The sequence below is a fragment of the Cygnus atratus genome, chromosome 5, assembly GCF_013377495.2.
Source record: "Cygnus atratus isolate AKBS03 ecotype Queensland, Australia chromosome 5, CAtr_DNAZoo_HiC_assembly, whole genome shotgun sequence".
In the NCBI taxonomy this organism is placed as follows: domain Eukaryota; kingdom Metazoa; phylum Chordata; class Aves; order Anseriformes; family Anatidae; genus Cygnus; species Cygnus atratus.
The window spans coordinates 28,532,986-28,560,306 of record NC_066366.1 but is presented as its reverse complement, the minus strand read 5'-3'; the positions used below and the strand labels follow the sequence as shown (position 1 = coordinate 28,560,306).

The following is a 27,321-nucleotide window of genomic DNA, read 5'->3' as shown; positions in this document are numbered from 1 at the left end:
TTCCATTTTTCTTCAGAGGCAGAGGTTCTAGCACAACAAATACATTGATCTGGTGTAAGAAAAGCAGTCCCATGTTTCCATGGCATTTATTTGACTTGAAGGCAAGCTAGAAGTGAGAACAGACATCGGCCCTAAGTGACCTGCCCAGCAAGCCTGTTAAACAGCATAAGCACTTCACGCAGTATTCAAACCTAACTTCCATACATACAGCCTCTTAGTAAAGAATCTCCATTCAAGACAGAACCTGACATGTCTTGCGGAGTAATAGAGGGCTTAGAAGGAATTTACATTCCTCACCCACTACTCTGAATCATCTTTGCAACTCAGAGCTTGTCTCTCTTGCTTTTGAAATACTGCTCAAAGATGCTGTGTGAGGGACATGATATTTGTGATAAAGAAGGCAGTTGGCGATCCTTCAGTTTGCATTGTCAGGCTCTTACCAGAGAAAGAAGAACTTGACTAAAGTCTGAAAAACTTGACTAAATCAGAACAGCAAACTGTTTCAAAACCTCTTCTTAATTCTGTCTTTAACTGCTAGCAAGAAAGGGCCCATCATTGTGGTCCAGTTACTAAACTAATTGCATCAATTTTGAGCAGAACTGATGCAATTTTTCTTCCTTTTTTTCTTTGGTCATTGTAAATGCAGACAGCTCCTTAGGCTTGAAGAATTCGTCAACAGATCTTTTCATAACATTTGAACTGGGTTATCTCATTGGAGACAGCTTTCCCCACAAGTACTTAGCAGTCCAGGAGTGCTACACCAGGCTCCCCTGATGCCTCCTCCAAACCCTCCTTGCAGGGAGGAGAGAGGTCCTCGACCAGCCCTTGCTGTTCTCACCCCATCTTTGACATGACCACGGTAAACCTTGCCTGTGCTGCTGAGAAACCTTGAGTTTGCTCTGGCTGCTGCCACAGCTGGACTCAGATTCCTGATCCCACCAGAAGGGATGGTGCAGGGACCTGTGCTCTCTGGGCAAGAGTGTTTGTGTTTAATCTAGCTTCTCTACAGACAGCTCTCTGAGGAGCAAAGCCATCTGCTGGCATGCATTGTACAAAACAAAAGCAGGTGCGTAAGTGACCAGATGGACTTTTAAAGGGGTCTAAACATAATTTGCTGCCCTGACAGCAGAAGCCCTGTATGCTGTGAATGTTTATTTGCCCGACTGGTGGAAGAACATGAAGCAACATCAGAGTTCTACAACATTCAGCAGTGTTGTTGCTTGCATAGTCTCTCTCTTCCGTGAGCATATCATGACCTCATAGGATTCAAATGCAGGGCTGTGGCCTATGGACTAAATGTGTCCTGTATTATTATTATTAATGAAAACTAAATTATTTTTAAGTTAGCTTTCTTTGTAGTGCCAAGTACTACAGTGAAATGCTATGCTATGGCACACTGGCGGCAGCTGCAGATATCTGGTTCTTCTCAGGAGCTTTCAGCACTTTGAGTAATTCGCAAGGCTTGTATGAAGTTATGCATTAGTTTATGGAGCGTCTTTCTACCTTATATGAACAACCAGTGGGACTTCTTTTCAGTGTCCTAGATAGAAGGGACTTCTTTTTAATGAGGTCATTTAATTCCTTTGTTACAGAGACCACGGAGATTGTTCCTTATCCCAGGAAGTTCTCCAGTACTTTGACTTCTTTTTAAATATTTGGAACAATGCAGCTTCTATTACTTTAGAGACTCTTCCACGTTCTTACAGGATTTCTGCACTAGGGCACTCTTTTGAATAAACGCTTCCCTTTTTTCCTTATTCTCCAGATAATTTGTTCAGCTGTTTGTTTTAAATACTGCTACGTGTTATGGAACTTCTCCATGGGAGGATTGCTGTGCAAGTAGCTTGCTCTTCCTTACTATGTTTTCCAGTGTTTATTTGTTTTTTAACTTGGCGGTGTGTACCATCAAACATGTTCTCTATATATGAAATGCTAATTTATTTGCATAAATATGAAGATATGCGTAATTAATAATTCATTAGCATAATATTTTAAATGCATAATGATAAAGCAAGCAAAAATGTACACCCTTTGACAACTTAGTAGACATCTACTGCTTCCAAGGCATTGTGCTGTTGTTTCCTTCAGTCTGTATTAAAGCCTATAGATACGCCATGTTGCCATGGTATTCTTGTCAAGTGTACGTAGAGGAAATCACTTTTTAAAGTGTATATTTAAAATGTACACTTCAGATTTAAGCTCTAACAAGTTGTGGCAGCTGGACAAATATCATGGTAGGATATATTTAGAGAATTTTTTGAGACTTTGAATTGCTCCTCTTTGGTACACCTATTTGCAGGGTGTAGAAGAAGAAGGATTTTCTTGACATTTCCCTTTGTGTATCAAATAAAAGCAGACCAGCACAGCTAGAACACTAAATCACTAGTCAGAACTGTCTGTAAGCATAGCAATTTTTGGAAGGCTTTTCAAAACCAGCTAGTATATCTCCATCCCCTCCTCCAGTGGTTAGAAAGTTAAAAACCTTCTAAAATCTGCATAATCAGCCTGTGAAGAATTTTAGACGTGTTTTTTTTTCTTTAATAGTACCAACATGTATGCGAGCTAAATCCATGACTTTTGTATAAATACTGTGTGTACAAGTGTGCTAACTATCTAAGAATATGAAAGCTGTCATGCTAAACCAGTTGCAAGACCTGTGCATGCCACTAAATTCGAAAGCAACACCGCCCTCCCAAAAAAAAAGCTAACTTCAAAAGCAAAATTTTGAGTTTTGTTGTGATAACAGAAGCGAAACAATGGAAATAAAAATGCCAGTTTAAGTGAAGACAGCAAAAAGAAAAATAAATAGAAATCATTACATATAAAAATGGAAGATGGCATCAGGAATTTGAGCACTTGGTGGCCAACCTCAACTTAATGCAGAGATTATTTTTATTTTTTTGGCAGCAGACGTGAGCAAACTCGACTCGTGCTGTGAGATGGCTAGAAGCTGTACAGCTGCAGCTAAGCCTCTGCTGAGCCTGCACTGTTGAGGCCTGCTGAGAGACCAGGGGGATTCCAGACAAGTCTGGACACAAGCATGTCTGCCACGTAGATACTCATGTAATATGATATCGGCTTTGCTGGACGACTGTGAAGGGGAGAGGATAAGGATGATAAGGATAAGGATGGAGAAGAAGGCTCTGCATTAAGCGTTAATTTAGAGACATCACCGAAGCGTATAGGAGTTGATAGACTAAAACTGCATCAGGCAAGGGAGTTCTCCAAAACCAGGGGTCTGGGGCAGTCTCTTACATTTGACACAAAAATTATCAAGGCATTGCTGGAGTCAGTACTTTTCATTTTAAATTATTAAAACCTTTCTTACTACTGGAAAAAACTGTCTGCTAAACTGTGGTTCCACTAATCACAAAGCTCTTGGGGACTTCTCCTGTAATTGGCAGTTAGTTATTTTAAGGGGCTTTGTAGGGAAGTTCGCTCTGGTGCATGTTCGAGTGTTGTGCTTCCTCTTTGCTATTAACAGTGTGAAAGGACCTATTAGAGCAAGTCCAGAGGAAGGCCACGAGGATGATCAGAAGGCAGGAACAACACCTCTCCCATGAAAACAGGCCAAGGGAGTAGGGGTTGTTCAGACTGAAGAAGAGAAGGCTCAGGGGAGACCTAATAGCGGCCTTCAGTACCTAAAGGTGGCCTACAGGAAAGCTTGAGAGAGAATCTTTGTCAGGGACTGTCATGATAGGACAACAAGTAATGGCTTTAAACTAAAAGAAAATAGATTTAGATTAGGTTTTAGGAAATTCTTTACTCAGAGGGTGGTGAGGCGCTGGAACAGGTTGCCCAGAGGAACTGTGGATGCCCCATCCCTGGAAGTGTTCAAGGCCAGGTTGGATGGGGCTTTGGGCACCTGATCTAGCAGAAGGTGTCCCTGCGCACGGCAAGGGGAGTGCAATTAGATGATCGTTAATGTCTCTTCCAACCCAAAGCATTCTATGATTCTGTGATTTTTAATTTAGAGAACTTCAATGTTAAAGCAGAAGGCTTTGGAGTTTCTTCACACTTTCTGAATTTGCATATGGCCTAGGGAGAGCTGTGTTCTAGACATGGCATGCCATGTACTTTTCATCCAGTGCTCTTAGTAAATTTATAAACATATGAAGTTTCAGAAGACAGTTGTGACATTAAATAACTGTTATCACTGTTCTACTAGTGAAGTAATTGTGGATTAATTCATACTGCTTCTGGTCCCAGAAGAGGCCAGTGACTAACTTCGAAATGCAGCCCATTATAATTCTTTATTTGCTCATTGTTTTCTCTAACTTCAGATTATTTTGTGTTTCATTAGGTATATTTCTTGCTTTCTACGGAATTCAGGCAGCTAGAGTCCACAGATAGTTAAAACTTGTTTTCGCCATTACTTACAGACTTGGAAACGTTTCCTAAGCAAATTGTCTCTTCACTACTGAGGCCCTCTTCCCTGGAACATTTGTCTGCTAGGTCAAGATAAATGTGTTGAGAACTGGACTTGATGTAACCATCTACAGTTGGCTTGATAGATGCAGTTGGATTGACAAGTGTGATTTGGCTGGAAGGAATGCTGTGGGAGTAGGGCAACTTGCCATCAGCCACAAACGTGGTCTTGAATGTCTAACCAGGGCGAGCAGAGTGAAAGGGCGTGAGGAACCTCAAGAAAAGGAAACGAAAATCAAGAGTCCAATCTGACATTTAATGAACTTGCTCTCGAATCAGTTATTTACTAGTCAATTTTGCTTACCCTGGTGAAATCTTACTGGAATGGCTGAAGGCCAAACTTGTCTTTGTAGAACCTTTGCAGAAAATACAGGTGTACTCGTATAAGCGTACTCAGATAAGAGAACTATTCCAGGTAGCTCAGTCTCAGAGTAGTTCTGGTGAATGTACCTTGAAGTTAACTGGAATGATCTCCCTTTCAAGATCATTGAATTTTAAATGTCTTCACTTTATAGACAGTCTTTAAAATTTTTTTCTTTCTTTCTTTTGCTCGCCATCTCTCTTCCCTTCTCAGGCATGTTATCTTTCTATTCCAAAGTGCCTGCAAAAATTGATCTGTGCAAATAGAACACTTCCCAGAAGCTGTGAAGGTCTGTTTGCAGATAGGTTTGAGATTTTTAGGGGTTGGATAACTGTTCGTTTCTGAATCATCATCATTGTTTGTACACATTAGTCTGGTCTGTAGACTGTAGTTGAGTGGAAGGGATGGAGTACTTCTAAGAGGAGAGGGGCTGAACAGAAGCTCGCAAGCTGTGGTTCTTTGTCATTTATGTAACCTAACAAATGGAAGGTGATAGAGAAATGCCTTTTCTTCATCTTTTTATTTTTTGACCATTTTGTCCTGCTACCCTTCAGTGTTAATGCAAGCTTTTCTTCTGGAAGCATATATTGTGGAGAACTGACTTCCTGCTTCAGAAGACAGGTGGTTCAACATTGGGTTTAGAGTTCAAACCAGCAGCTATTTCAGAAGAGAGCTCCTCTTGAGGACAAAGAAGGATAGCAAACACTTGCAGCAAGAAGAAGCAATTATGTTAAAACTTTACATATGCATATCAGTTTATATATACATAAAGTGTACTTTTTCAGTATTAAGATGACTATAAGTAGCACATAAGCTACTGAAGTGATTTTTAACCTATAAGGTACGCTTATGACCTTTCAAGTTGTAAGTAGCAAGATCGTTTTCCTCTGAAGTGGTTTTCAGTTTTTACCTCCAATCTTCTAAAAGTCTTGGTTTCTTCCGTTTATACTGTTAATCATAGCATGTTGATTGACTCGTTTATTCAGATATGAAAGTATGCTTTCTAACAAATTAATCATTTTATTTACATGAATAATACGTAATTTGTGGATATATATTAAAAAAAATACTGTGTGACAGTTTCTTGCTTTGGTGTATAGGCTTATTAAGAGTCAATAACTCAGCTTCTGTTTTGAGTTTTACAATTACTACAAAAGTATTCTGCTTCAGTCAATTCTCTCCCTTGTGGAAGAGAATGCTATAACTCACTGGTCAGATTTGTTATTCAGGTCCCTCTTTAAGCTTGATTCACAGAAATATGAGTTGTTATAGATCCTGGTCTAGAGAAGACTGTACTAAGTCTAGCTGTATTATAGTGACGCAGGTTAGTAGCCCTGAAGGTTTCCTATCCATCTGACGAGAGTTAATTGTGACAACAATGAATTGCTGATTAAAAAAAAAATAAAGCTATTACAAAGTCAACTTCTTTATTTGTCTCTGCTTCACATTCACAGACTGAGTAGTGTCATGCCTTAGGCACTATGGTTTCACTGGTGATTTCATAAAATATGTATGTTGCTCTTATTAACATACTTGTCCTATTGGGTCAAAAACCTTCTTTGTTTGTTTAGATAGTTGAACTAAAGCTAGCTTCCAAGTCATAATTTGCAGGAAGGATGCTTTTCATCAAACTTGCAGCTTTTCATAGGGGCATTACTCATAAATTTGGAATTCTGCAGCCAACACAGGCCTTAAGTATTGTAGAATAAAGCTGAAGCACATTGTCAAATACAATATGACTTTAAATTATTATGAATGAAAGCAATATGGAAACTTAATTATTCATTTCAGTTGTCCTTGTTTTTCCCCTAGGTGGCATTGGCAGGGTTGTCAATGGTGCTTTTATGGTATTGAAAGGTCATCGGTCAATTGTAAACCAAGTCCGGTTTAATCCTCACACTTATATGATCTGTTCATCTGGCGTTGAAAAGATTATAAAGGTAAGATTAATTATCAGAAAATGTGTTCTTTCAGTAATTCAGAAAGGAGTGCTTTGTTTTGCTCAAATTATTTGCATCATTCATACCCCACACCCATCCAGTCTTCCCATTATCTCCTTTTCTAAGGTGGTATGTCTCATTAGCTGGCTAAGCTGATGCAATTGGGCATTTCAACTTTAAACTCCATTTCAGTTTTAAAGGTTTTAGAGATAAGGGATAAGATCATGATTTCGTGGATTTTTGTACCTTGAAAAAAGGATATTTTTTTCCCCACTGTAATTCTGTATGTTGCTGAAGTACCATACAAACTTAGGAGAGTTAGATAACAGCCATAATATGCCATCTCCTAAGACTTCAGTGAAAAAATTTAGTGAATTTTCTCTGAATGGTACAGTTGACCCATAGCGTAGCCTGACCTAGCTGAACTTGGCCCAAATACTGCTTCGGGGGCCCTTTTATAATTTTTGTACGCACCTCTGGATTAGATCAATTCAGCATACTTTTCTGTGGCTTTCTTCTGAATCATGTAACAATTTATTATATTTTCTAGAAAGTTTGTGTCTTGTTATGTGGAATGTAAAGAGATGGCAAACTCTGTTATGCTCTGATATTTTTTTCTTAAAGACAGCTGATATTGTGGGAGCAAGGCAGAAACTTTTTTTTATTATTTTTAATAACAGAGGTTGAAAGCAGAGAGATGGGATTGTGCTACACTAATGCGCTTTGCATTCCGCATGCTATAGAAATTTTGCTATTATTTATGTCTGTCAACAAGAGGAAAAAAGCAGACAAATTTAATTTTTAAGTAGGATAATAAGAACTAATGCTGCTTCTACACTTTTGTTGAATGACTTCGTAAAGGTCTTACCTGCATATGGCTATAAATAAGGTCATTTATTTCTGTGAGGAGTAAATAAATTCTGTAGTAAACTACAAGTTGACTGAAAGAACTTGTCCTGCCAAGGGTCTGCAAATTATGGACCAGAGCTGGACAAAATAGTGGGACCATGGCCCAGCATCCAGCTGCATCACTTGCTTTACAGCTACTATCAGTCTTTGGTATCTAGTCCTAGTTCAACTTTTCTTCTCTTCTATCTTCTAATGGTACTTAAGTTTGTTTTTCTGTGTTTTGCTTCATCTGTGTCCCTAGGACAGGTTTGTATGCAAATATCTTGATCACAAATCTGTCAGTTAACAGGCTTTGAACAAAAGAGCATTGAACAGTCTTAGCACCTCACTGATTTTTTCAATTTCCAAGCAGCCAGTCTGCCACTGTTTAAAAGCAGTTTAGCCAGAACAATCCATTTGCTTTGGGAATTTGATTCACACAGTCTCAAGGCTCCCTTTTGGACTTCAGATCTGCTGACCCCTTCGCCCTATGAATCCTTCCTGCGTGAGTGTGCTTAGACTATTGGATTAGCATTGGTTTAAACATCCCCTGTGTTGCTTTTGTGTACTTCTGCTAGGGTTTTTCTGTTTTGTTTTGTTGGTTTTTTTTGCCTAGTGATTAAAAGGTCAGTTTGATTAAGGGTCCAGTCACAGGTTGTGTAACTCTTTGAAAGACATGTCTGCTTGAGTGCTTCCTTAAAAGAGAACACCCGTGGTGTCACAGAATGTGCCGTGCATCTTGTGTAGCTGCTTTGAGCAGCTCAAGTCCCCAAACATTGCAAACCAGAGAAAAATCAAGGGAAAGGTGTAGGAAGTTTTAGAGAGCCTGAAGTTCTTATGCTTCTGTTGTATGCTGTTTTGGCTCAGCTTGTAAAGCATGTTGTTTGGTGCTCGGGTTGTTTTAAGGCTCATACCTCGTTTGTTCTGCATGGCTTTACTGTTTGAAGGCACGGTCTGAGTAAACAACAGTTTTGCAGGTGACCATATGGTGGTTTTCTTCTTCATTCCAACTACTTCTGAGGACAGGCTGGACACTAGTAACAGCCACTATCAGTAGGGCAAAACAGGAGAAACAACACCAGCAGTTCTGAGAGACTCTTGGGTCCACCTGGTGCAAAGATGCAAGAGCAGCCTGAGGAGAGAGACCTTGCAGGGGCAGGGAAAAATGTGGCTGGATTGAGGAGTGAGGGAGCAAGGAAGAGAACATCCATGCGGGGAAGTAGAGGAGCAAAGGTGGTGGTGGCTGGCAGGAAGGTGAGGGAAGTGGCAGATTGAACACCTGAGAGAGAAAGACAACTTGAAAACCAGTGGAAGAGGGCTGTTTACTGCATTAAAAACAGACGAGTCCTTCCCTTGTATGGCTGTCTTTCTCCCACGCAAATGCTTGAAGCGCTTGCCTGGAGAAGTTGAGATGACAAGAGGAAGATCCATAAATAAAAACTGTTGCTAATATTTTATTTTATTTTTTTTTAATCAGCTCCTTAAGAAGTGTCCTTCCTTCCACTGTCCTTCAGGTATCTTTTAAAGATCTCTCTGGAATTAAGTCATAGGAGATAACTTCATGAAGGTCGTCTGGTGTTCCATTCCCTCAATTGCAGAAAGTCTGTGATGAACTAAAATGTGGATGCAAGTAGTCGGTTTGTCTGAGCCCTTATTTTTCAGACTAGCTGGCCTAATTTTAGTTCTTGTAGAAGTGAGGAACTGATAGCACCAGCATCAAGGCGTGATACAGACAAGCCATTCAATAATGCCATGTGCTTCTGCCAACACACTTGCTATTTTAATGCTGATTGCAAATGAGATACAAATTCATCTCAGGCTTAGCCCTTCTGAAACGAATAACATTCGCAAGAATGATTTTGACCTTTTTGGTTATCATATTTTGCTTTATTTAATTTCGTAGTAAGGCACCTGCAGGAATTTAATTCAGTAATTCAGTATTTTAAGGTTTGATTTCTACTAGGAGTGGGGATACAGTGGTTAAGCTGAAGTGTGTGTGTGTGTGTGTGTGTGTGTTAATATTCAAGTGAAGAGGCTTTAGAAACCTAAAAGTATAGTCAGCAAGCTGATTAATAAAGGATACTTGAAGCCTTGGCTCCGGATATGTATGCTGGACCCAAATAATTTGTACATTGCCCTCCATTTTGAAAGCCTGAACCTCAGAAACATATAGTATGGGAAAGCACAGCTGCGAACTAAAAGTGTCGTTTTGCTGAAAGCATTTGCCGCTATGGCTAAGCAACATAAAATAGAAAAAAATACTACTTTTTCCTCAGTTAAGTATAAGAAGTTGGGATGTGCTGGCAGGAAAATGAGTTGCACTACAGGAGAAATAAACGAAGCTTTCCCTCCCTCTAATGCGTGGGGCTTAGAGGAGGGCCATGGAGAATTATACAGTTAGAAGACAGTTCCAGAAAAGGTAAAATGGATAAAGTGTGTAAGGATTTTTAGAAAGAAATAATATTTAATATCGGAAATGGAATACTGCCTAATTTTGAGGGCAACTGTATATCAAGGACAGCAGAGTCTACTGGCCTTTGTTGCTATGGTGACAGATGAATGTCATTGTGGCTAGCTGCCTTTGCCTAATGAGATAATCTAATGTAGCTGGCTTTAATTATTCTCATGCTAACGGCATAACTATTTCTCTTTAAAATTTTGGTGGTTTGCCACCATGGAATACAAGAAATTCAAAGATGCTCGCAGAGGCATCTCCGCTGAAGTAGCGAACCAGTTTTGTACTCCCTTTTTCTGTTATTGTTCCTATTTTTATATCTGTACTTGGGGCATCAGTGACTAATATTCAGCTCCTTAATCCTCTGACAAGGAAAGAACTTCTTGATAGATTGTTGCTTCAGTGGGATGAGCTGCCAACTTATTTTCTCCAACTTGCTCACATTCTTCCCTGACATGGCATCAGTCAGAGGATGAGAAAAAGGCAAATGCATGCCATTTACAAGGAAGTCCATTTCAGATGCCACAGACAGAGAACTGGACAAATTGCTGTCAATTTAAAGACTTCCCAGTTTTGCTGAGGAAAGAGTCTTCAATTTCTTTCTGGGACTCTGGCATGCCCTTCTATTCCCTCATTGCAAAATGCCTAAAAAGTATGGACATCAATCTCCAGTGGGATCTGATCCTGTGCAAACTGTACCAGCAGGCATTTGTGGGGATAAATGCTGAATTCCCCCTGACTTCCCTTTATGTACTCCCTATTGAGAGTACACAAACCTATCTCAGAAGGGAAAAAGTCCCACTATGGACTTCTTAGTTATCTTTTCAATATTTAACACTGATTTATTTTTTCTGATGCTTGCTGAGTGAGCAGAAAGATCTTGTAGCAACATAAGGATGTGGAATCTCAATGCTCACTTTTTATACCTTTTTAGATGACTCTTCATCAAAAACAGGACCTTTCCCAGACTGACTTCGGAGCAGACAATCTCTCCTCCACTTACATTGGTTCATGCAGAATCTAAGAGTTTTTTAATTCTGTTGCTTAAGAAAAAAAGTCTTGACAAAATCCAGGGGCTAACTTGCAATGGTATTGCATGTCCAAGAATGTTTAAAACTTGTTCTCTTCTTAAAAGTAAATATTGTCCAGGCAAAACTGCACCTGAAGGAGATTCAGGAATCCTTCTTTGGAACAGAGACAAGAGAAACAGAGGAAATTTGTCATCCCAAGCAGGGGGGCAGAAACAGGAAGCTGCTGTGATGAGTAGGCCTTCCCTTCACAAGTTGGAAACTTAGGACAATTCTACATTCAAGATGCAAAAACATATATGAGATGTTGAATTGGATGGCGAAAAATGTTCAGAACAAAAGTTTCATAAAACATAGTGATCAGTCTAATGCCACTAGGTCTGTCTGTTTGAGGAAGGGGAATGCCAGCCTGCTTGTCCAGGCACACAGCATGAAGCATTTACAAGAAGTTGTATGCTCCCTGACCACAAAAAGCTGTGATCTACTTGCTGAAATGCTCAAGTTTGGGAGAACTCTAGAATTAAGGTTACCTTTACATCTTAAATTTGGCTGCACCGAACAAGTAGCTGCAAGATAACTTATTTTGGTTTTCTTCAAATATTAAAGGTATAAGATCTTGCTGTACGATAGTGAAAACCTCTGTGAAAACAGAATTACTGGAATCCTCATGGGCTTTTTTTATTGTGCTTGTCATGGTAGTATGAGATTGAATGTGCTAACTTTGCATCCATGAGATGAGTGCTGATTATCCCATTTACAGAAGCAAAACACTCTATTTGTTAGTGATTTTGTCTACTTGGAACAAAACTTGTCTAATTTCTGTTGGGAAAAGAGTTGGATGTTTTTGTCGAGGTCTATGCCAAAAGACCAACCTAGAGTAGGTAGCAGGCATAGAAAAATATTCTGTGAATTTATTAGTGTGGTTAAACCAACACATGACTGAAATCAGATATTGTATCAGAACACGAAAGCTGTCTTGTGGATAAGGTACCTACTAGCTCTGCCCCCAGTAAGTGTTGCGCATGAGATTAGCAATGACCTAGAGGAAGGTGGTGGTAGTTGTCCAAATAAATGTTTCAATCGTGTTGTCCCTGAATCTGTGAGTAAAACTGAGAAAGGTGAGGAGATCCATTGTTATGTTTGCTATGGATTAGCAGTTTCTTAAGGATAGAGGTGGATCTTCCTTGAGGCACTTTTTTTTTTTTTTTTTTTAGTTTTCCCTTTGTACTAGGAAAACTGAGGGGATAATAGACTGAGAGCGCAGTCAAGGCTGTTGATATTGGTGAAATCATTTCATTTTGCAGTATTACTACCTCTTCCCACTTCAAAAATAGCTTTCAGTAAAGCTCTTCTCCTTCACCTTTCCCCACGAACTGAACCTGCTGTTGCATCTTGAGAGGATGTTGGATGCTTTCTTTCCTCCTCAACAGTTCTCTAAAGGGAGTAGTGCAAGACAGCTTCTCACCTCCATACATTCAGCTCCCTGCCTGCTGATCAGGTGTGACTGACTGTGCAGCTGGATGAAATGTTACTCTGCATCACTGGCACAAGCAACTCTAGTTTCCTGGGAAACAAGTGCCTTCATCCTTCATTAGTGCTAAGACTATACTGTAGGCAACAAACTATTCTTACAGTTAGTGAGTAAGCATCACCTATTACATAAAAATAGAGCCCTGCAATTTGGGAAGAATTACTACACGCTGAAATATTGAAACGGCAGATAATCTGCAGTATGAGAGCTCTTAGATTTCTGGATGGTTGAAGAAGATGCAGGAAGAACACGTTTGTAAAGGGGGAAAAAATCTCTGGAATAATTGTGAGTGTGGGTCTAAGGGGTAAACATGAACAAAAAAATCTGCAACTTGCAGCTGTTATTAGTATTTGCTCTACTGTCTTATTTCAAATGCTTTAGTAGTTTATGAAGTCAAAGCTGTGTGTATTTTATTTTATTTTTTAATTTTCTGTTACAGATCTGGAGTCCTTACAAACAGCCTGACTGCACAGGGGATCTAGATGGTAGGATTGAGGATGACTCGCGTTGCCTCTACACTCACGAAGAGTACATCAGTCTCGTGTTGAACAGTGGTAGTGGTTTGTCACACGATTATGCCAACCAGTCAGTCCAGGAAGACCCGCGGATGATGGCCTTTTTTGACTCCCTGGTGCGCCGGGAGATCGAGGGCTGGAGTTCTGACTCGGACAGCGACCTCAGTGAGAGCACCATCCTGCAGCTCCACGCAGGAGTAAGCGAACGCTCTGCTTACAGCGAGTCGGAGTCCTCGGCCTCTTTGCATCACTCCCCACCGCACGCGGCCGAAGAGTCTGATGAAACTGCCTATAACTTAAGGGCCTTAAGATCAGCTGAATCCCCCTCAGCCAGAGAAGACGTGGCTTCCCGTCAGCAGAGGCTGTCTGCACTGCGAAAGTATCAGGATAAACGTCTCCTGGCCCTCTCCAATGAGTCTGATTCTGATGACAATACCTGCGAGGCAGAGCTGGATACAGACCTTTTCCCACGGCCACGATCCCCGAGTCCTGAGGAGCACGAGTCTAGCAGTTCCAGCAGCAGCAGCAGTACGGAAGACGAAGAGGAACTGAACGAACGACGCACGTCTATGAGGCAGCGCAACGCGCTGAGGCGCAGACAGAAGGTGCAAAAGGAGGAAAGGACTAACACTAACACAGAGAACGTGACCCCTTACATAGGTGAGGATATCTATGATTACCCCCAGATCAAAGTAGATGATCTTTCTTCTTCGCCAGCTTCTTCACCGGAAAGGAGTTCAGCCAACAAAGAAGTCCTCAAAGAAAGGACCTCTCCTTGTTCAGACAGTGAATCAGTGGAGAGAAAGATTTACAAAGCCTACAAATGGCTTCACTATTCGTACATATCGTATTCGGCTAATAAAGATGGTGAATCCTCCAGAGGAGATGGGGAGAATGATGAAGGGAAACCAGGAACTAGTGGAAGGCACAGTACAACACACGCGCTAAATAAGGAGGATGCTAGGAACTTGAGTTCAGTGGTTCCTCAAGGTTCCCCAGCTCTTTCTGCTGAAAGCCACAATAAAGAAACTTTAAAGGAATGTGGTTTGGTAGAAAATTCTAGTAATGGTCAAGCTCATGAATGTGACAATCATCGGCGGGTGGAGAGCCAAGAAAACACATCTGAAGACACTACCAGTGGGGGTATAGAGCATTCTTTTGAGACTAAAAAGCTCAATGGAAAAGCTAACTGCAAAGGGCTAAATAGTTGTACCGAAGAGCCTTGCCTTCAGACTGCCGGACTTGTGGAACAGAAAAACAGTCAGAACTGTCAACCAGCACCAAGCCATCACTTGCTGGTCCCTCCGTTCTCCGCCGTTGCCATCTGTAGCATGTCAGGTCACTGCTCCAGAAACCAGACTGATGACAGTGAGGAGAGGAGCCTCGACACCTCCTGTGTTAACCACAATAACGGCCACTTGCATCTTCGCCCTTCGTGCTTCAACAATGGACAGAGTTTTGGAGAGCAGGAGGCTGTGATTCAAGGACTACAGGTGCGCTCAAACGCTGACAATGTCAACCTTGCGCAGGTGGGTGTGACCTTGCACAAAGACTGCTGCCTGTCTGAAATGGACTCCAACAGCTACAACGTGAGCACAAGAGAGGATACTGCTGACTTGCATCCTGCAGGCAGTGAGAGCACTCAGTCTCTCGGAGGACTGAAAAGACACAGAGCGGAGCTGGAAGATGCAGATTCAGAGAATTCGTCCTTAGAAAAGAAGTTAAAAACATGATAAATGCAAATGTCTGTCGTAGTGTGCACTCAAAAAAAAAAAAAAAGGAGAGGGAAAAAAAGAAAGTATTAAAGGCACATAGAGCTTGGGTCTGAAATGTTGCGTTTGATTCTCCATTCCATTCTTCAGTGGGTCTGTTTTAGATTGCCAATGGTTCATGCTGTATAAAAATCCAACTTACTCCTTAATGAGACTGAGTCTAGTGTACCCATACAAGGTTCTGTTTAAAGTAAATCCTTATTAAGACGGTTGACTGAATTATTCTTGTGTGAACATGTGTCGTTTGTTCAGCCAGCCAACGAGGATGGCTGCTTTAAGTTTTAATTGTTCTTCTTAGAAGGAATTTTTCCATTCTGACACTTATTACGCATTACAGGCTGAAAAATGATTGAATTAGATCACCCTGGTGGTAGCTTGGGGTGTGTTTCTTGTTGAGGAAAATGGGGAATAAACCTTTCTGGCCCCTTTATTCTACTTCAGGAACTAAAGAAATGCAGCCCTTAGGGGAGGATGTTTTCAGAGCTTACTGATACCTTTAGAGATGATAGTTCATAAAGCACTTGCTTCTGATACAGTTCAGTGACATTATTTTTATGCCAACAGAAAAGCTATAGGAAATAAGCCTCTTTCCAAAATCAACTTTAGACTGTTCCCATGGTGACATTCAATTTTGTGGGCTTTGTAAAAGAAAGGAACTGAGTAACACAGTGTCATCATTACAGTGAAATGCGATTGTTTGGCAAGAGGCGGGTGTTGTGCTGCAGGCCTCGCTCTAACCAAGGCTATCAGAAGTCAGGCATTGAAGCATGCCTTTCTGCGAGCTTAACGCACAAAGATTCGGTGTTGTTATTACTCAGAATACGGCTCTGAGGGCTGGGATGTATCCTGACTGTGCCTTCCCCCTCCCATGTGTGCTTACTTTTGGGAGGCAGTGGGCCAAGGAGGAAACAGTGGATGGAAGGATGGATGTTGTGAGCGGTGCCTGTTAACGGCAGCACTTGGTAAGGTCTGGAAACTGCTCCTGAAGCTGCTTAGCTCGAAGCTCAGCCTAGGTTGGCGTTGGAGGTCAGGGCTGGTTTTCTCCCACTGTGCAGCAGGTACCTACCATTGCAGGTGGGCAGAGGGGTTCCACCTCAGCCAAAGGGGTGTGTGTGCGTGTAGGAGAGCTTCAGAGAGGGCCCCAGGTGTCAGGGTGCCAGGACTCGGAGTTGGGCAGCCTGTCTCACTCGTCGTGGGGGCTCTGTGTTTAGTGGACCAGCTCGGGAGTCGTCCTAGTCCTGGCATGCTTTGGTCGGCAGAGTTGCTCCTGCTCCTGTAGCAGCGAGGTAAGAGGAGTCAGTGAGCAAAGGGAAAAGGAACCACATATAAAGGACGTGACGATGTGTTTGTGCCCTGCAGTGCCGACAAGGAAAAGGTGCTGCTTTGACCTAGTGGCTGTTACAGGCTTTCAAGCCCAGTACTGACAAAGGGCTAGCTGGTGTTAAGGAGTAGGGGACTTTCTGCTTTAGATAGGACGCTAGCAGTACAAGGTTATAGAGGAGTGTCTCGGAATAATTATCTCACATAGACAGCTACCTGGTACATGGGGAAAGAAGCAAGATGCCCTGTTAAAACATGATGAAAGTAAAGGAGAACTTTGGAAAGGATGCTGGGAGGGAAAGGGATGGGAGGAAGGGTAGTCATAAGTTTAAAAACTTTGTGCTACAATTGCTGTGTGCGGTAGGCTGTTTTCCCACACTTGATCATCTTTTCTAGGTGAGAACTTGGAGTAAGATGTGATGCAGTATTTAAGAAGCATGTTAAGGAGGCTGAAAGGGAAAGGGATGTTCTCAAACACCAGTGCAAGTGGCAGTGAGAACGAGCTGATGTATTGCTCCCTTATTGAAAAAATCGTTCTGTACTGGTTATGTTTTAGACCACTCCGATCAGGATCACTGTAGGAGTGTTCTACTTGGTTATATAAACACCTTGTTGTAAATGCTGGTTTTTAGCTAAAATCTTAATTTTGCTGTGTCAAATCTTTCAAAAAAAAAAAAAATCTTTATACTGGAAACATTTTCTCAGCTGTTACACTCACTTCTTCTGCCCGACTCTGAAGAAAGCCCAGATTGCTGGTGAAAGCATCTCCACTCTCCTATGATACGGTCATCTTTTCTCACCATTTCTCAAATGTTGCATGGTCTCACTCTCTGGTTCTTCTGTGTGTTTTCATAAGCAGAACAAAAGCTCCCCAGTTTGGTGTTAATGCTCCTCCCCAAGCTTGGGACATAAAGATTTGCTGTGTTTTCCCAAAGGTAGCCTCCCATGTTGTCTGCGTGCTTGTTATTTCAAGTTTCTGTGGAGCAGGAGCAGGAAGGTAGGTTGCAATCTTAACCTTTTGTTCACAGGAAGCTTCACTGCACACAAGACCTGTAGTTTCCAACTCAGTGGGTTCACCTCACACAAATAAATAATGTCATCAGCACTGGGCAGCTACCTTACTTGTAAAAAACAAAGGGGAAAGAAAAAAAAAAAGTCATGTCTGCTACAGGTAGACAACAGTGAAAAGAGCTGCTCTTCCAGAGGGTGGTTTGCTCCGTCGTTGATCCATATGCAAACCTCCGCTCCCTCCCTCCCTACACCAGGCTGTGAGCTGCTACGTGCTGGTAGTTTCCTGGCTTGCTAGGTCGGAGTGTTGCTCTGTGTGTGGCATCGTCACTCCCCATTTGTGGGGAAAGAGTGGGCTTTTTGATGGAAAACCTTACATGTTGGTATCTGAAGAGACTTTAACTTTTCTAATAATGTGTGCCGTGTACTTAGAAAGGTTGTGTAAATATTGGTTTACCTTGCTAGTTAGCTACTGTTGACTTTTCATGCAGCTTGTTATGACAGGAAAATTGCTAGGTCGGACTGTACAGTTCATCTCCGAAAAAACTTATCAGTGGGAAAGAATAACTCTCCTTTATGTCTCTTCATAGCATGTTGGAGGGAGAAAGATTGATCTTTAAATGCCTTTTGATATTCCTATAAGCTCACAAGCTACACGTTTGCCTTTTTCTGTTTTCTCTGTTTAAAGCATTAATGTCAAACCAACCTGTTTGGCATCTGAACTAAAGCGACCAAGACAAAGTTGGCTTTTCCTCTGAAGCAGGCAAGAATGAGGCTTTTTTGGAGACATGAGAGGATATGAGATTAATCATCCCAAAGTCCTAGCATGTTGGTTTTTTTTCCAGCTCTCTTGTGATTGTCTTACCAGCGCTGGTGAATCTTCTGCAAGGTGAGTGGCTCGATGGAGGCCACGCTTAGCTGCCAGGGGATGGCTGTGTCTCATGAGCAAGGTTCATGCAAAAAGGTGCAGGTGCTTTGAGAAAGGAAGAGCACAGGGTTTTAACCGTGGGTGTACCAGGTGATTGCATTGAAGTCCAGCCTGTCTCAGCTGGCATAGTAACTGGGGAGGAAAACTTATTTCAGAATCTAATTTTCTCTAAAGATTGAAGTGGATTTTTTTTTCTAGGTTTCATAATAGAACCAATCTCAAGTAATTGAAACCTGATCCTAATCCCTCCTTAAATGTTCTGTCACTTGGAAGCTGGAAAATCACTTTTCATGTAGTATGTCAAGGAAGTTAGGTCTGCTTCTGTGGCGTTGTGCTTCTCTGCGTTGTCACATCCTAATGAACAGATAGATGTCTCTTGTGGCCATCAGAAGCTGATGTGGCTTGATATTGCTATGGTCTAGGGATGCTTTCATTTGTACTTCTAATTTATTTTGCTGTTTGTGAACAAGAGCAAGACAGAATTGTTGTTGCTTCTTCATTGAGTTAGAATGTTCCATGTTAGTGAGTTGTGATCTCTTACAGGCAGTGTACTTCTGATGCTTTCTCTGTTTTACCCGCTGATCTCAGAATGTTTCTGCCCTTGGGAGCTGTGTGCGCTGCTGCAGAGTCTGCAGAGTCCCAGAGTGATGCAGATAGCTGTAACAGCCAAATTACTGTATAACAACCTCATTATTATATGGGGTTCTTGAGGAATTCTTTAATAAGCCAATTCTAGCGCATACATAATTTATAAAACACATCAGTGTACTCGTGCTTCAGGGGGTGCTAATAATCCCAGTTAACGCTACATTAATACAAACAAGAACAGTTTCAAACACCTGTTAAGAAATTGGCAGTTCGTTAGAGAACAAAACAAAATGAAACTCCCACTGGTTCTGGCAGGTGCTAGGTGTTGCAAGGTTTTCTTCAGTGGTTGTGCAGGTCAAAAGCAGTGAAAGTCTCAGAAGAGCTCCCGGTGTCCATGTAGTCAGTGCTCTCACACCTACACGTTGCAGCAAATAAGCAGTCAAACTGGTGTTGGTATTCTGCATCGTTCATGTCAGGGACTTGAACTTGGGTCTCCTGTCTTGCAGTTGAGCATCCTAACCATCAGCCTACTGCATCGTGCAGAAGTGGGCTTTTTCCTTCTTTTGTCTGAAACGCACACGGAGAAGTGCCACAGGTTTCCCCAGGCTTTGACCAGCTGATGGGGTCTTCTTCCTACAGCCATCTGGTTCAGCTTCGTATCACCTGGGACTTGCTGCAGAAAGATCTGTAGAGAAAAACACTTCATTTTTAGTTCGTGATTCCCTTGGAGCTTAAAAGGAAGTTTATGGGCTTCATTTCAGAGTGATCTTTATGCAGCCTGTTAAAACGAAGAAAGAAAAATAAAGCAACCTTGCAGGAGGAACAGAGAACTTGAAAGCAAGAGCCACATCTCACTCGCTCTTCCCCTTCCTGAGGGTTTCCACACCTCATTGAGGAACCTGGTGCCTTCTTCCCCCTTCTAGGTGAGAATCTAGAGGGACTTACAGTGCTGGGGTGACTAGAAAGCAAAAACGAAACTGTCCCCGGTTGCAATACTCTCTGCTTCAGTGACGTTTCCTGTATATTATGGCCAGATGTGGAATTTCTCGCTTGGATCATATCCTTGAATATAATTTTCTCCAAAGCTTGAGGAACATCTGTTTCCCACCTATCTAACCTTTGGGGAGGGAGAAATGAAAGGTGATCCAGCCTGAAATGAAAGGACGTGTGTGCTCCAAGTTGTACATGAGCCCTCTTGAAGCTCTCAACGTTATCAAGGTTTGCTTTTCATACAAGCCGACTCTGCTGTGCTATTTACTTCCATGCCCGCAGTGACAGAGAACAGTAGCAGTCCTGTATTTCCTTTTAATTCAGTGAGAGGACTGAGAATTGATTTAGTATGTCCTACGGGGCATATCCCTAGGCTTTCCATAAAGAAGCTTTTTAATTTTTTTTTAAAGCTTTTAAATGTTTCTGATGATGTGGAAGACTTATTTTTAAGCTGGGAAAGTCTGTAGCAATGTTTTGAATTCCTAAATCACAGTCTGGCTAGGATAATCTATCTGAGGAACAGTGGAAGCAGTTAAAGCCTTAGATGGAGATTTTTGTTTACTTACACATACTTTTAAAGTCAAAACCATTGCAGTTTGTCACCCAGCGCAAGGGCACTTCGGCTTTTGTCTACCATATGTTTTGCCAGGAAGGGCATGGTTTTTCCTTCATCTCCCTAATGATATGGATGCAAAAGATACAGACTTTCTGTGGCCCAACTTCCCAGCAGCTAATGAGCAGGTTAGGACGGTAGATCACCTTTCTGGAGACGCACAAATTGCAGTAGACAGCAGGAGTAATGGCTCATTAATCACTCAGCTGTAATCTTAAATTGAAAATCTGCACAAACATGGGAGGATTTCAGTCTGAGTGACACATCTTGAGGTCTCATGCTGCTGGTCCTGAAATACGGTCCTGAAATACCTTTGATGTTTCTACAGTTTTATGCTGTTGTTTCTGAAGTCAGTGGTTGTTTCCAGCCCAAGGGCAATTCTACTTTAGTCTTACTTTTGCCAGATGAAAAATTTACAGAACTCAAAGTTAGTGTATTGCTTAGATGATTACATTTGTCAAGTTTAAACCAAATGAAATCCTCAACTGTTCATACTAAATGACAATTATACTGCCAGGAAAGGGAGGATTTCATCTGTGTACAGCTGGGAAAATAAAAAAGCATTTTAAAGAGCAAACTGGATGAGAATGAGGCTGATGGCTTCAGGAGCAGCTGTTAGCATGAAACTGGTGCCCAGGGGAAACCCTCCTCTCCTGCACTGAGGCAGGCCAGCCCGTGCAGGACATCCCATGGGCACCAGTTCAGCTGGTGGGAAGCTGATAGGTTTCTCCTGGTGCTCCTTCACCCTCACATAAAACTCCCTAGGGAGTAGCAGGAGTGGTTGGTGTGAGCTGGGCTGGCCGGAGGTTGCTCTGCCCCTCATCAGCAGGAGGTGGGAGAAGGCTTTTCCTTGGAAGTGTTACCCTGTTCTGGAGTGACTTACCAGGCAGGGAGGAGACGGGAGTCCCTGGGACCGATGCCACTTTGTGTGACACCCTTTCTCTTGGTTTCAGGATGTGAAAACCCAATTTCGCTGCTGGTAGCAGGATATAACAGCTGCCAGGGTAGCTGTGGCTTCTTTCCCTCCAGCCATGACTTAAAATGGTTTTAGGACATTTTCCTAGAAAGTCTAAAAGCCATGCTGAGAGGGATGGGTGCCGTTAGTTTGCAAATGAGCTTGGGTTCGGGGCAGTAAATGCGGTAATAAAATACATATTTATGTTAGCACACAGTGGAAAGGGGAAGTTCACTGCAATAAATATAAACCAGAAATGAGGAAATGTGAGAAACTAATGAGGGGAAGAAAAATGGAATAAAGGGCAGGAAGGAGAGTGCAGTTAAATACAGGTCAGGAGGAACCTGTTGCTTGCCCAGCATTAGCTGAAAATGCCATTTTGCTGCAGTAACACGGGATGGGCAGTAGTACACAGCGGGTGTGCAGGATCCCTGTGTTAGAAGCCACCAGTGGGATGCCCGTTCTGCTGGTGGGACACGACCTCCACCCAGCCCCTCCTTGGTACCTTCATGCTGCCAGAGCATGTGCAGGAGGTTTCAGCACGCCACCAGGGAGGTCTCTGGCCCATCCCTATGGGGTAATTAATAAGGCTGGGAGCTCCGTGGGGCTGGAAGCCACCAGAGAAGTGGGATGACCTAGTTCCAGGCCCATCAGCTGGCTCGCAGCATGATGGAAGGCTTCATATGGGACGGAGCTAAAATAGAAGGAAGAAAATATCATCGTAGCTAATTAATAGTGCAAGCTGACGGCATAGAAAATAGGCTGTGTTGAGCTAAGCGTGTTTTATGGGACTTCAGCTTTGACTGGTAGATGCAGAAGCACTGGCGCAGTTACCCTAGCGCCTAACCTGAGGGAAATCAATGCAGCGCAGGCTTCAGCTGTCCGTAGGGAAGGCACAAGTGGAAAAAAATGGTTTGTGTGTACAACTGGCTCGAATTGTTTTCATTTTACTGTGCATCCTTGCACAAAATGGTGGCGTAAGCAGAGTCGTGCTGGCACCAGGCCCCGGCTCACAGAGGGGCTTTGCCACAGCATTTGCAGGCTGCCCTGCAGAGCCCCTGGCTCTTACATCCCCCAGAGGGTAAAGGGGTGTAGTGTCTGGAGGGCTTGGCCTGTACAAAGCGAAATGGCTGCTTTATAAAAACATGGCAGTGACCTGAGGTGGCTCCAGCCGGACAGACAGAGGGAAAAGCTCTGAGGCTGCCGAAATAAAGCATCGCTGATGTTCAAGAACCAGGATGTTGCTTGCCACCAGGGAACAAAGGCCAAGGCCTGGCCTATTTCTTGAGGAAAAAGAACGACTTTCAGATAAAAGGTAAATCACAAGGCTGCTTCTCTTGGTGCTCACCTACTGCTTGTACTGGATTCTCAGCAGGTACCTGCGAGAGGACATGTGAGGCCTGAGGCTGGGCCTGGCTTTGCTCCCTCAGAGGGTTTTGGGGGAAGGCTCTGCCCACTGGGCTGTGCTGACAGGCTGCAGGTGCCTCCTGCCCTCGGTGCTGGGCCAGGGGGAGCTCGCAGGGGAGGATATGTACAGCATAGATCTCATATCCCAGCTGGAATAACATGGGAGGGGGAAACACAGACGTTGGGGACTCGAGTGAAGGATGTGGTCAGAAAAACAGAATTGTATGGTTGAGGGGCAGAAAGGAGACAGCTCTGGCATTTACTGCCTTTCAGCACATTACTTGCTTTTCCCCAGAGTTTTGCACTTCTTTGCTCAAATTTTACCTGTTTCTCAGCAGCCTGCAGTGCAGGCTGTGCCTAGTCTGTGCAGGAGGAGCTGCTGGTGGCTCTGGCCAAACCCTTCAGGAGAAGCCCCTCAGCAGCAGACGACCTAGCTGGTATCAGTGCTGGGCTCAAATGAAGCTGATTTGAAGGCCACTTCTCTAGGGAATCTCACCTTTTCCTAACATCTTTTAGGAAAATGAAAATAGTCTCCAAGTGGTTTTAACGATTCATGCATTTAATTGCCGTGCTGTTGATTGCTTCATCTACTGCAGCACGACAGGCCTGGGAGGTCCCTCACAAACAGAAATGCGTGTGTGTGCCATGCTCTGGATGGGTGGCCATGTGGTGCTGACTTCTGCAGGATGCAGAAGATGCCAGCAGTGCAGACAACCCATCCCTCTAAATTGTGTACTAAACAGCCCAGTTTCCTACTGGGACGATAATGGTGCCATGAAAAACACTGCAAGGTGCGCCAGCCTGATATACTGGAGTGCAGGCAGAGGAAATCCTTTAAAAAAAATCCTTTAAAATATCATTTCAGGTAATGAGGCTCTGTGCATCTACTGGAAGCTACGTTAAGCCCCTGTGCGCTGGTCCTAAGGTATTGCAGCTGGCCAGCCCAGGTGCTTGCTCTTAGATGGATTGTTTGCCTTATGTACAAATGCAAAAGCTCCTCTCAGCCCATTTTCTAACCAAGACAGGCTCTGACTCTTCTATTCTTGCAGATTTTTCCACTTCCCCCTACCCAACATGGCTCAGCCCATGTTCTGCAGTGCTCTTCCCTGTGGAAGCACCCTGCCAGACCCTGCAGGATTCCTGCTGGTGCTAAACCACGAGTAGATGAGGAGATGGGAAAGACTGATAATAGCATAAATTTGGTTGTAATGTCATTGAATTCTGTCTCCAAGGGCCCCTCGGAGCACTGCACTGATACTGTTCCTTTTCATGTTATTCCAATTGTTAACTGGTGTCTTCAAATCTATTAATTTAGACATTTCACTGAAGAGTAACCCATGGGGTGTCTGATTCACTGCAGTGACAGACTAAGGAAGGGTGGAATGTACAAGTATTTTGTCTACATGATCTGTTCTACCTCCACGGTAATATCCCTAATCTTCGAGACATAGTAAACTAATTTATTAAACAGTCATGGTGATGTTTGCTAATTATATTACAGTGTTTGTTGTTTACCTCAGAACAGTAGCAGCTCAAAGATTTTTCTGCAGAAAGTTGGATGTTAAGGTGGTGCCTGACCACCTTCAGCAAACCAAGCTGGACAGAGTTCCCTTCTCATGATGGGGGAGTTGGTTTAATCTGTCAGGGAATTCATTGTTGCACAAACAGAGGAAGAGGCTGAATTAGCGTTAGTGAGAGATCCATAAATGTTCATGGAGAAATTTTATTACTTTAACACAAAGAGCTGACTGGGGCTTGGCTTTTTCTCCTTAGCTCAGTAATATTTCCCAGTGGAGTGCTCCATGATGAATAATGCCTCAGTTGTTCTTCTTCTCTTAAATAAATCTAATTATTTTTTTCATGCAGGAAATGAAATAAAATTATAGGTATCACTCATCCATCCTTTTATAACTTGCATCATGTTAACAATACCATATCCTGCTGGTGAAGGAAGCAGCGTGCTTGGCCCTGGGCATTAGGTGGAAGAAAATGGAAGTATCTGATCAAATTACTCGGGTTCCCAGAGAAATCATTTTTAGAAGAAGATGATCCTAATTACCTTGCTGCCTTCTGTCCAGGTTGTTCCTAGCCATGGAAGACCACAGCAATGGTAGAGCGATGCTGACCTGAGGGCTAGGGCTGGTACAAACTGTGAGGATGCCACAGGGGCAGCAGGCTGGGATACCCGTCAAAGTACTCAGTAACCTCATATGTACCTTGGATTCTTATACAGGACTTAAAGCATGTCACCACACACGTTCTGCATTATATATGAGCACCTGATGGGGCACAGTGTAGCTGTGTGCCCATGGTGTTATCCACCCGCCCAAGAGCTGTCGGCTGTGCCAGATGGGGAACGCCGGCTCCCGTGCAGGCCACCTGTGCTCTGAGAGCATCCTCCTCCCATGTCAGAGCCCGGTAGCCACCAGGCCGGGCGGCCTCTGCCCAGCGGAGCAGCTGGGCCTTCACAGGAGAGGACAAGCTCAAGTCATAGGAGACAAAGGGCTCCTGGTTCTGCCTTGGCCAGCCCCTCCTGCTGCTCAGCACCCATGTGAGCAGCAGGGAGCTGCGACACGATGGCCTTGCGGCCCTGTGGTCACAGGTAGCTGGGGCAGGTGGCTCCCCTGTCTGTGCAGGATGACCCCAGCACCACGCAGGCTCAGGCAGAGCGCGTTGCTGGTTCATCACCCCTCCCCGAGCAGGGGGCTCCTCTTTCATAGCCACCAGCACCAGGGAGCTGACCCAGCCTGACCCCGGCGCTCTGTTTATTTCAGGTTTTATAGCTTTATAAAGCTTCCTAGCCAGTGATCTAGATGTACTCACACCCCGCTGCGGTGTAGTTAAATTCCACCAGCATGAAGCAATGTTTCAAACAGAGACCGAACCCGCTGTTGTGGGCAGAAGCTCTTCACCCTTATGAGACCAGATCTTCTCAAAGCCTCTCTCAAATATGCATCATGTCCAAAAAATAAATCTGGTAATTAAAAATCCAGTTATCTGGACTTTTTTGACCTAGAGTAAAGTGAAAACTGGGGCCCTTGTCCCTGTTACAGGAGTCCTTGCCCACTGTGCAGCCAGAAACTCTGAAACTGCAGCTGTGGCGGGACGAGCAGCGCTGACCTCTCAGCTAGGCCAGTGACACATTTTTTTGCTAGGACACCAATGAAATTACCTCAATCCTCCAGTTGTGTGGCATGGTCTGTGCTGGGGTCTGCTCACTGTGCACCCATGTCAGCGTTGGCCCAGCGTTACAGCCCTGAGTGTGGCACAACCCTGCAGCACATGGGCGGTCACACTACTTTGGATATGACACATGGTGTCGTATCTAGTGCTTCCACTGTGCTTGGTTAAAGGGTGGCAAAAATCCTCTAGCCCAGGTGACCACATGGAAAGTAGCATTGTTATTACCTCACCCTGAGATACAATATTAAGGCTGCTCCTGGATGTCCCACCACAGCTTCTTGCCTGCTGGTTAGCTCGTGCTGCCTGCAGACAATGTGTCCCAGCGTGGGGCCCTCTGTGTGTGAGAGGCAGCTGATCAGTAAAACCAGAGCAATTGTCAAGTCAGTTATCTTCACAAAGTATTTTTATATGTCAGGGTAATGAGCTCCAGGTCTTCAGCTTCTTCACTGTCCCTGTGAAATGCTGCCCAGGCCAGGCTGCTGGGCTCCCCATTTCCCTGGCTGTCATCTCCTCACGGGCCCAGGCCCTGCACCCATGGCCTCTGGCGGCTCTGGAAAGGCTGAGCGATGGTGGTGATGGCAAAGCGTTGAGGGTTTGTGAGTGAGGACAGGTAGGGAAACCAGGTGAAGGTAGGTCCGTAGATCTGCTAACAAAAGGGAGGAAACGGGACCATGGAGCTTTTGGGAGCCAGCTCCTATGGTTGCTCCCATCTCTGACTAGTTATGTAGGTGTGTTGTGTCCTGTCTCAGTCTCTGCTGGACAAATGAGGGGGTTAAGAGGGATCTTCCTTTCTATATTGGGGGCAGAAGAGGAGGAAGAATGAAAGACTGGGGGCTGGAAACCTTGGCAAGAAGACTGAGCACAACTTCAGTCGTAGCAGCATGAGCTTCAGCCTTCCCCAGCTTCTGGTCCTCCCACAGCTCTGCCACCACGGCTCCTCAGTGAGCTGACATGAACGAAGCCTGAGCTCAGGCTGCTTCCGAGCAAAAGGGAAGATGTCATTCACCCCAGGCAGCTCTGACATCTCCTGTCAGCAGCGCTTCCAGGTTCACTAGATAACGACAATAAACCAACCCACGCCTGAACTGCAGCCCTGTTTAATACGGTCTGCAGGGTGCATGGTCAATTCCGCGGGATGAGCTGATGCTGGACAACAACAGCATCTGCCCCAGCATGGTGGGGGCCGGGCTGCTGCTCCTGCAGCCACCCGAGAAACGTCCCCCTGTGGTGCCCATGCCCTGCCGCAAGCGCACCACCCTCTTCCCGAGCCTCCCCCTGCGGAAGGAGAGTGAGGACACTGCAGCAGCTCTCTCTAACCTGCGCCTGAAATCTTTTTCCCTATCTGACGTTGCCTCCTAATAGGATTTGGCTGGTCAGTGCTGGCTGGTGTGCACGGGGTGGGAGCATTTTT

At 43.8% G+C, this 27,321-nt stretch overlaps 1 protein-coding gene across 3 annotated transcripts in view; it reads left to right on the top strand.

Annotated features, from left to right (window-relative positions):
• The window catches only part of DCAF5 (DDB1 and CUL4 associated factor 5), a 69,549-nt gene extending 54,420 nt beyond the window's left edge, over nt 1-15,129 (top strand). For all 3 annotated transcript variants that reach the window (XM_035539424.2, XM_035539426.2, XM_035539425.2), the window contains exons 8-9: nt 6,602-6,729; nt 13,071-15,129. In XM_035539424.2, the coding sequence (XP_035395317.1) occupies nt 6,602-6,729; nt 13,071-14,879 (1,937 nt within the window). In that variant the 3' untranslated portion in view covers nt 14,880-15,129. The remainder of the gene's footprint in view (nt 1-6,601; nt 6,730-13,070) is intronic.
• The last annotated feature ends 12,192 nt before the right edge of the window (nt 15,130-27,321 follow it).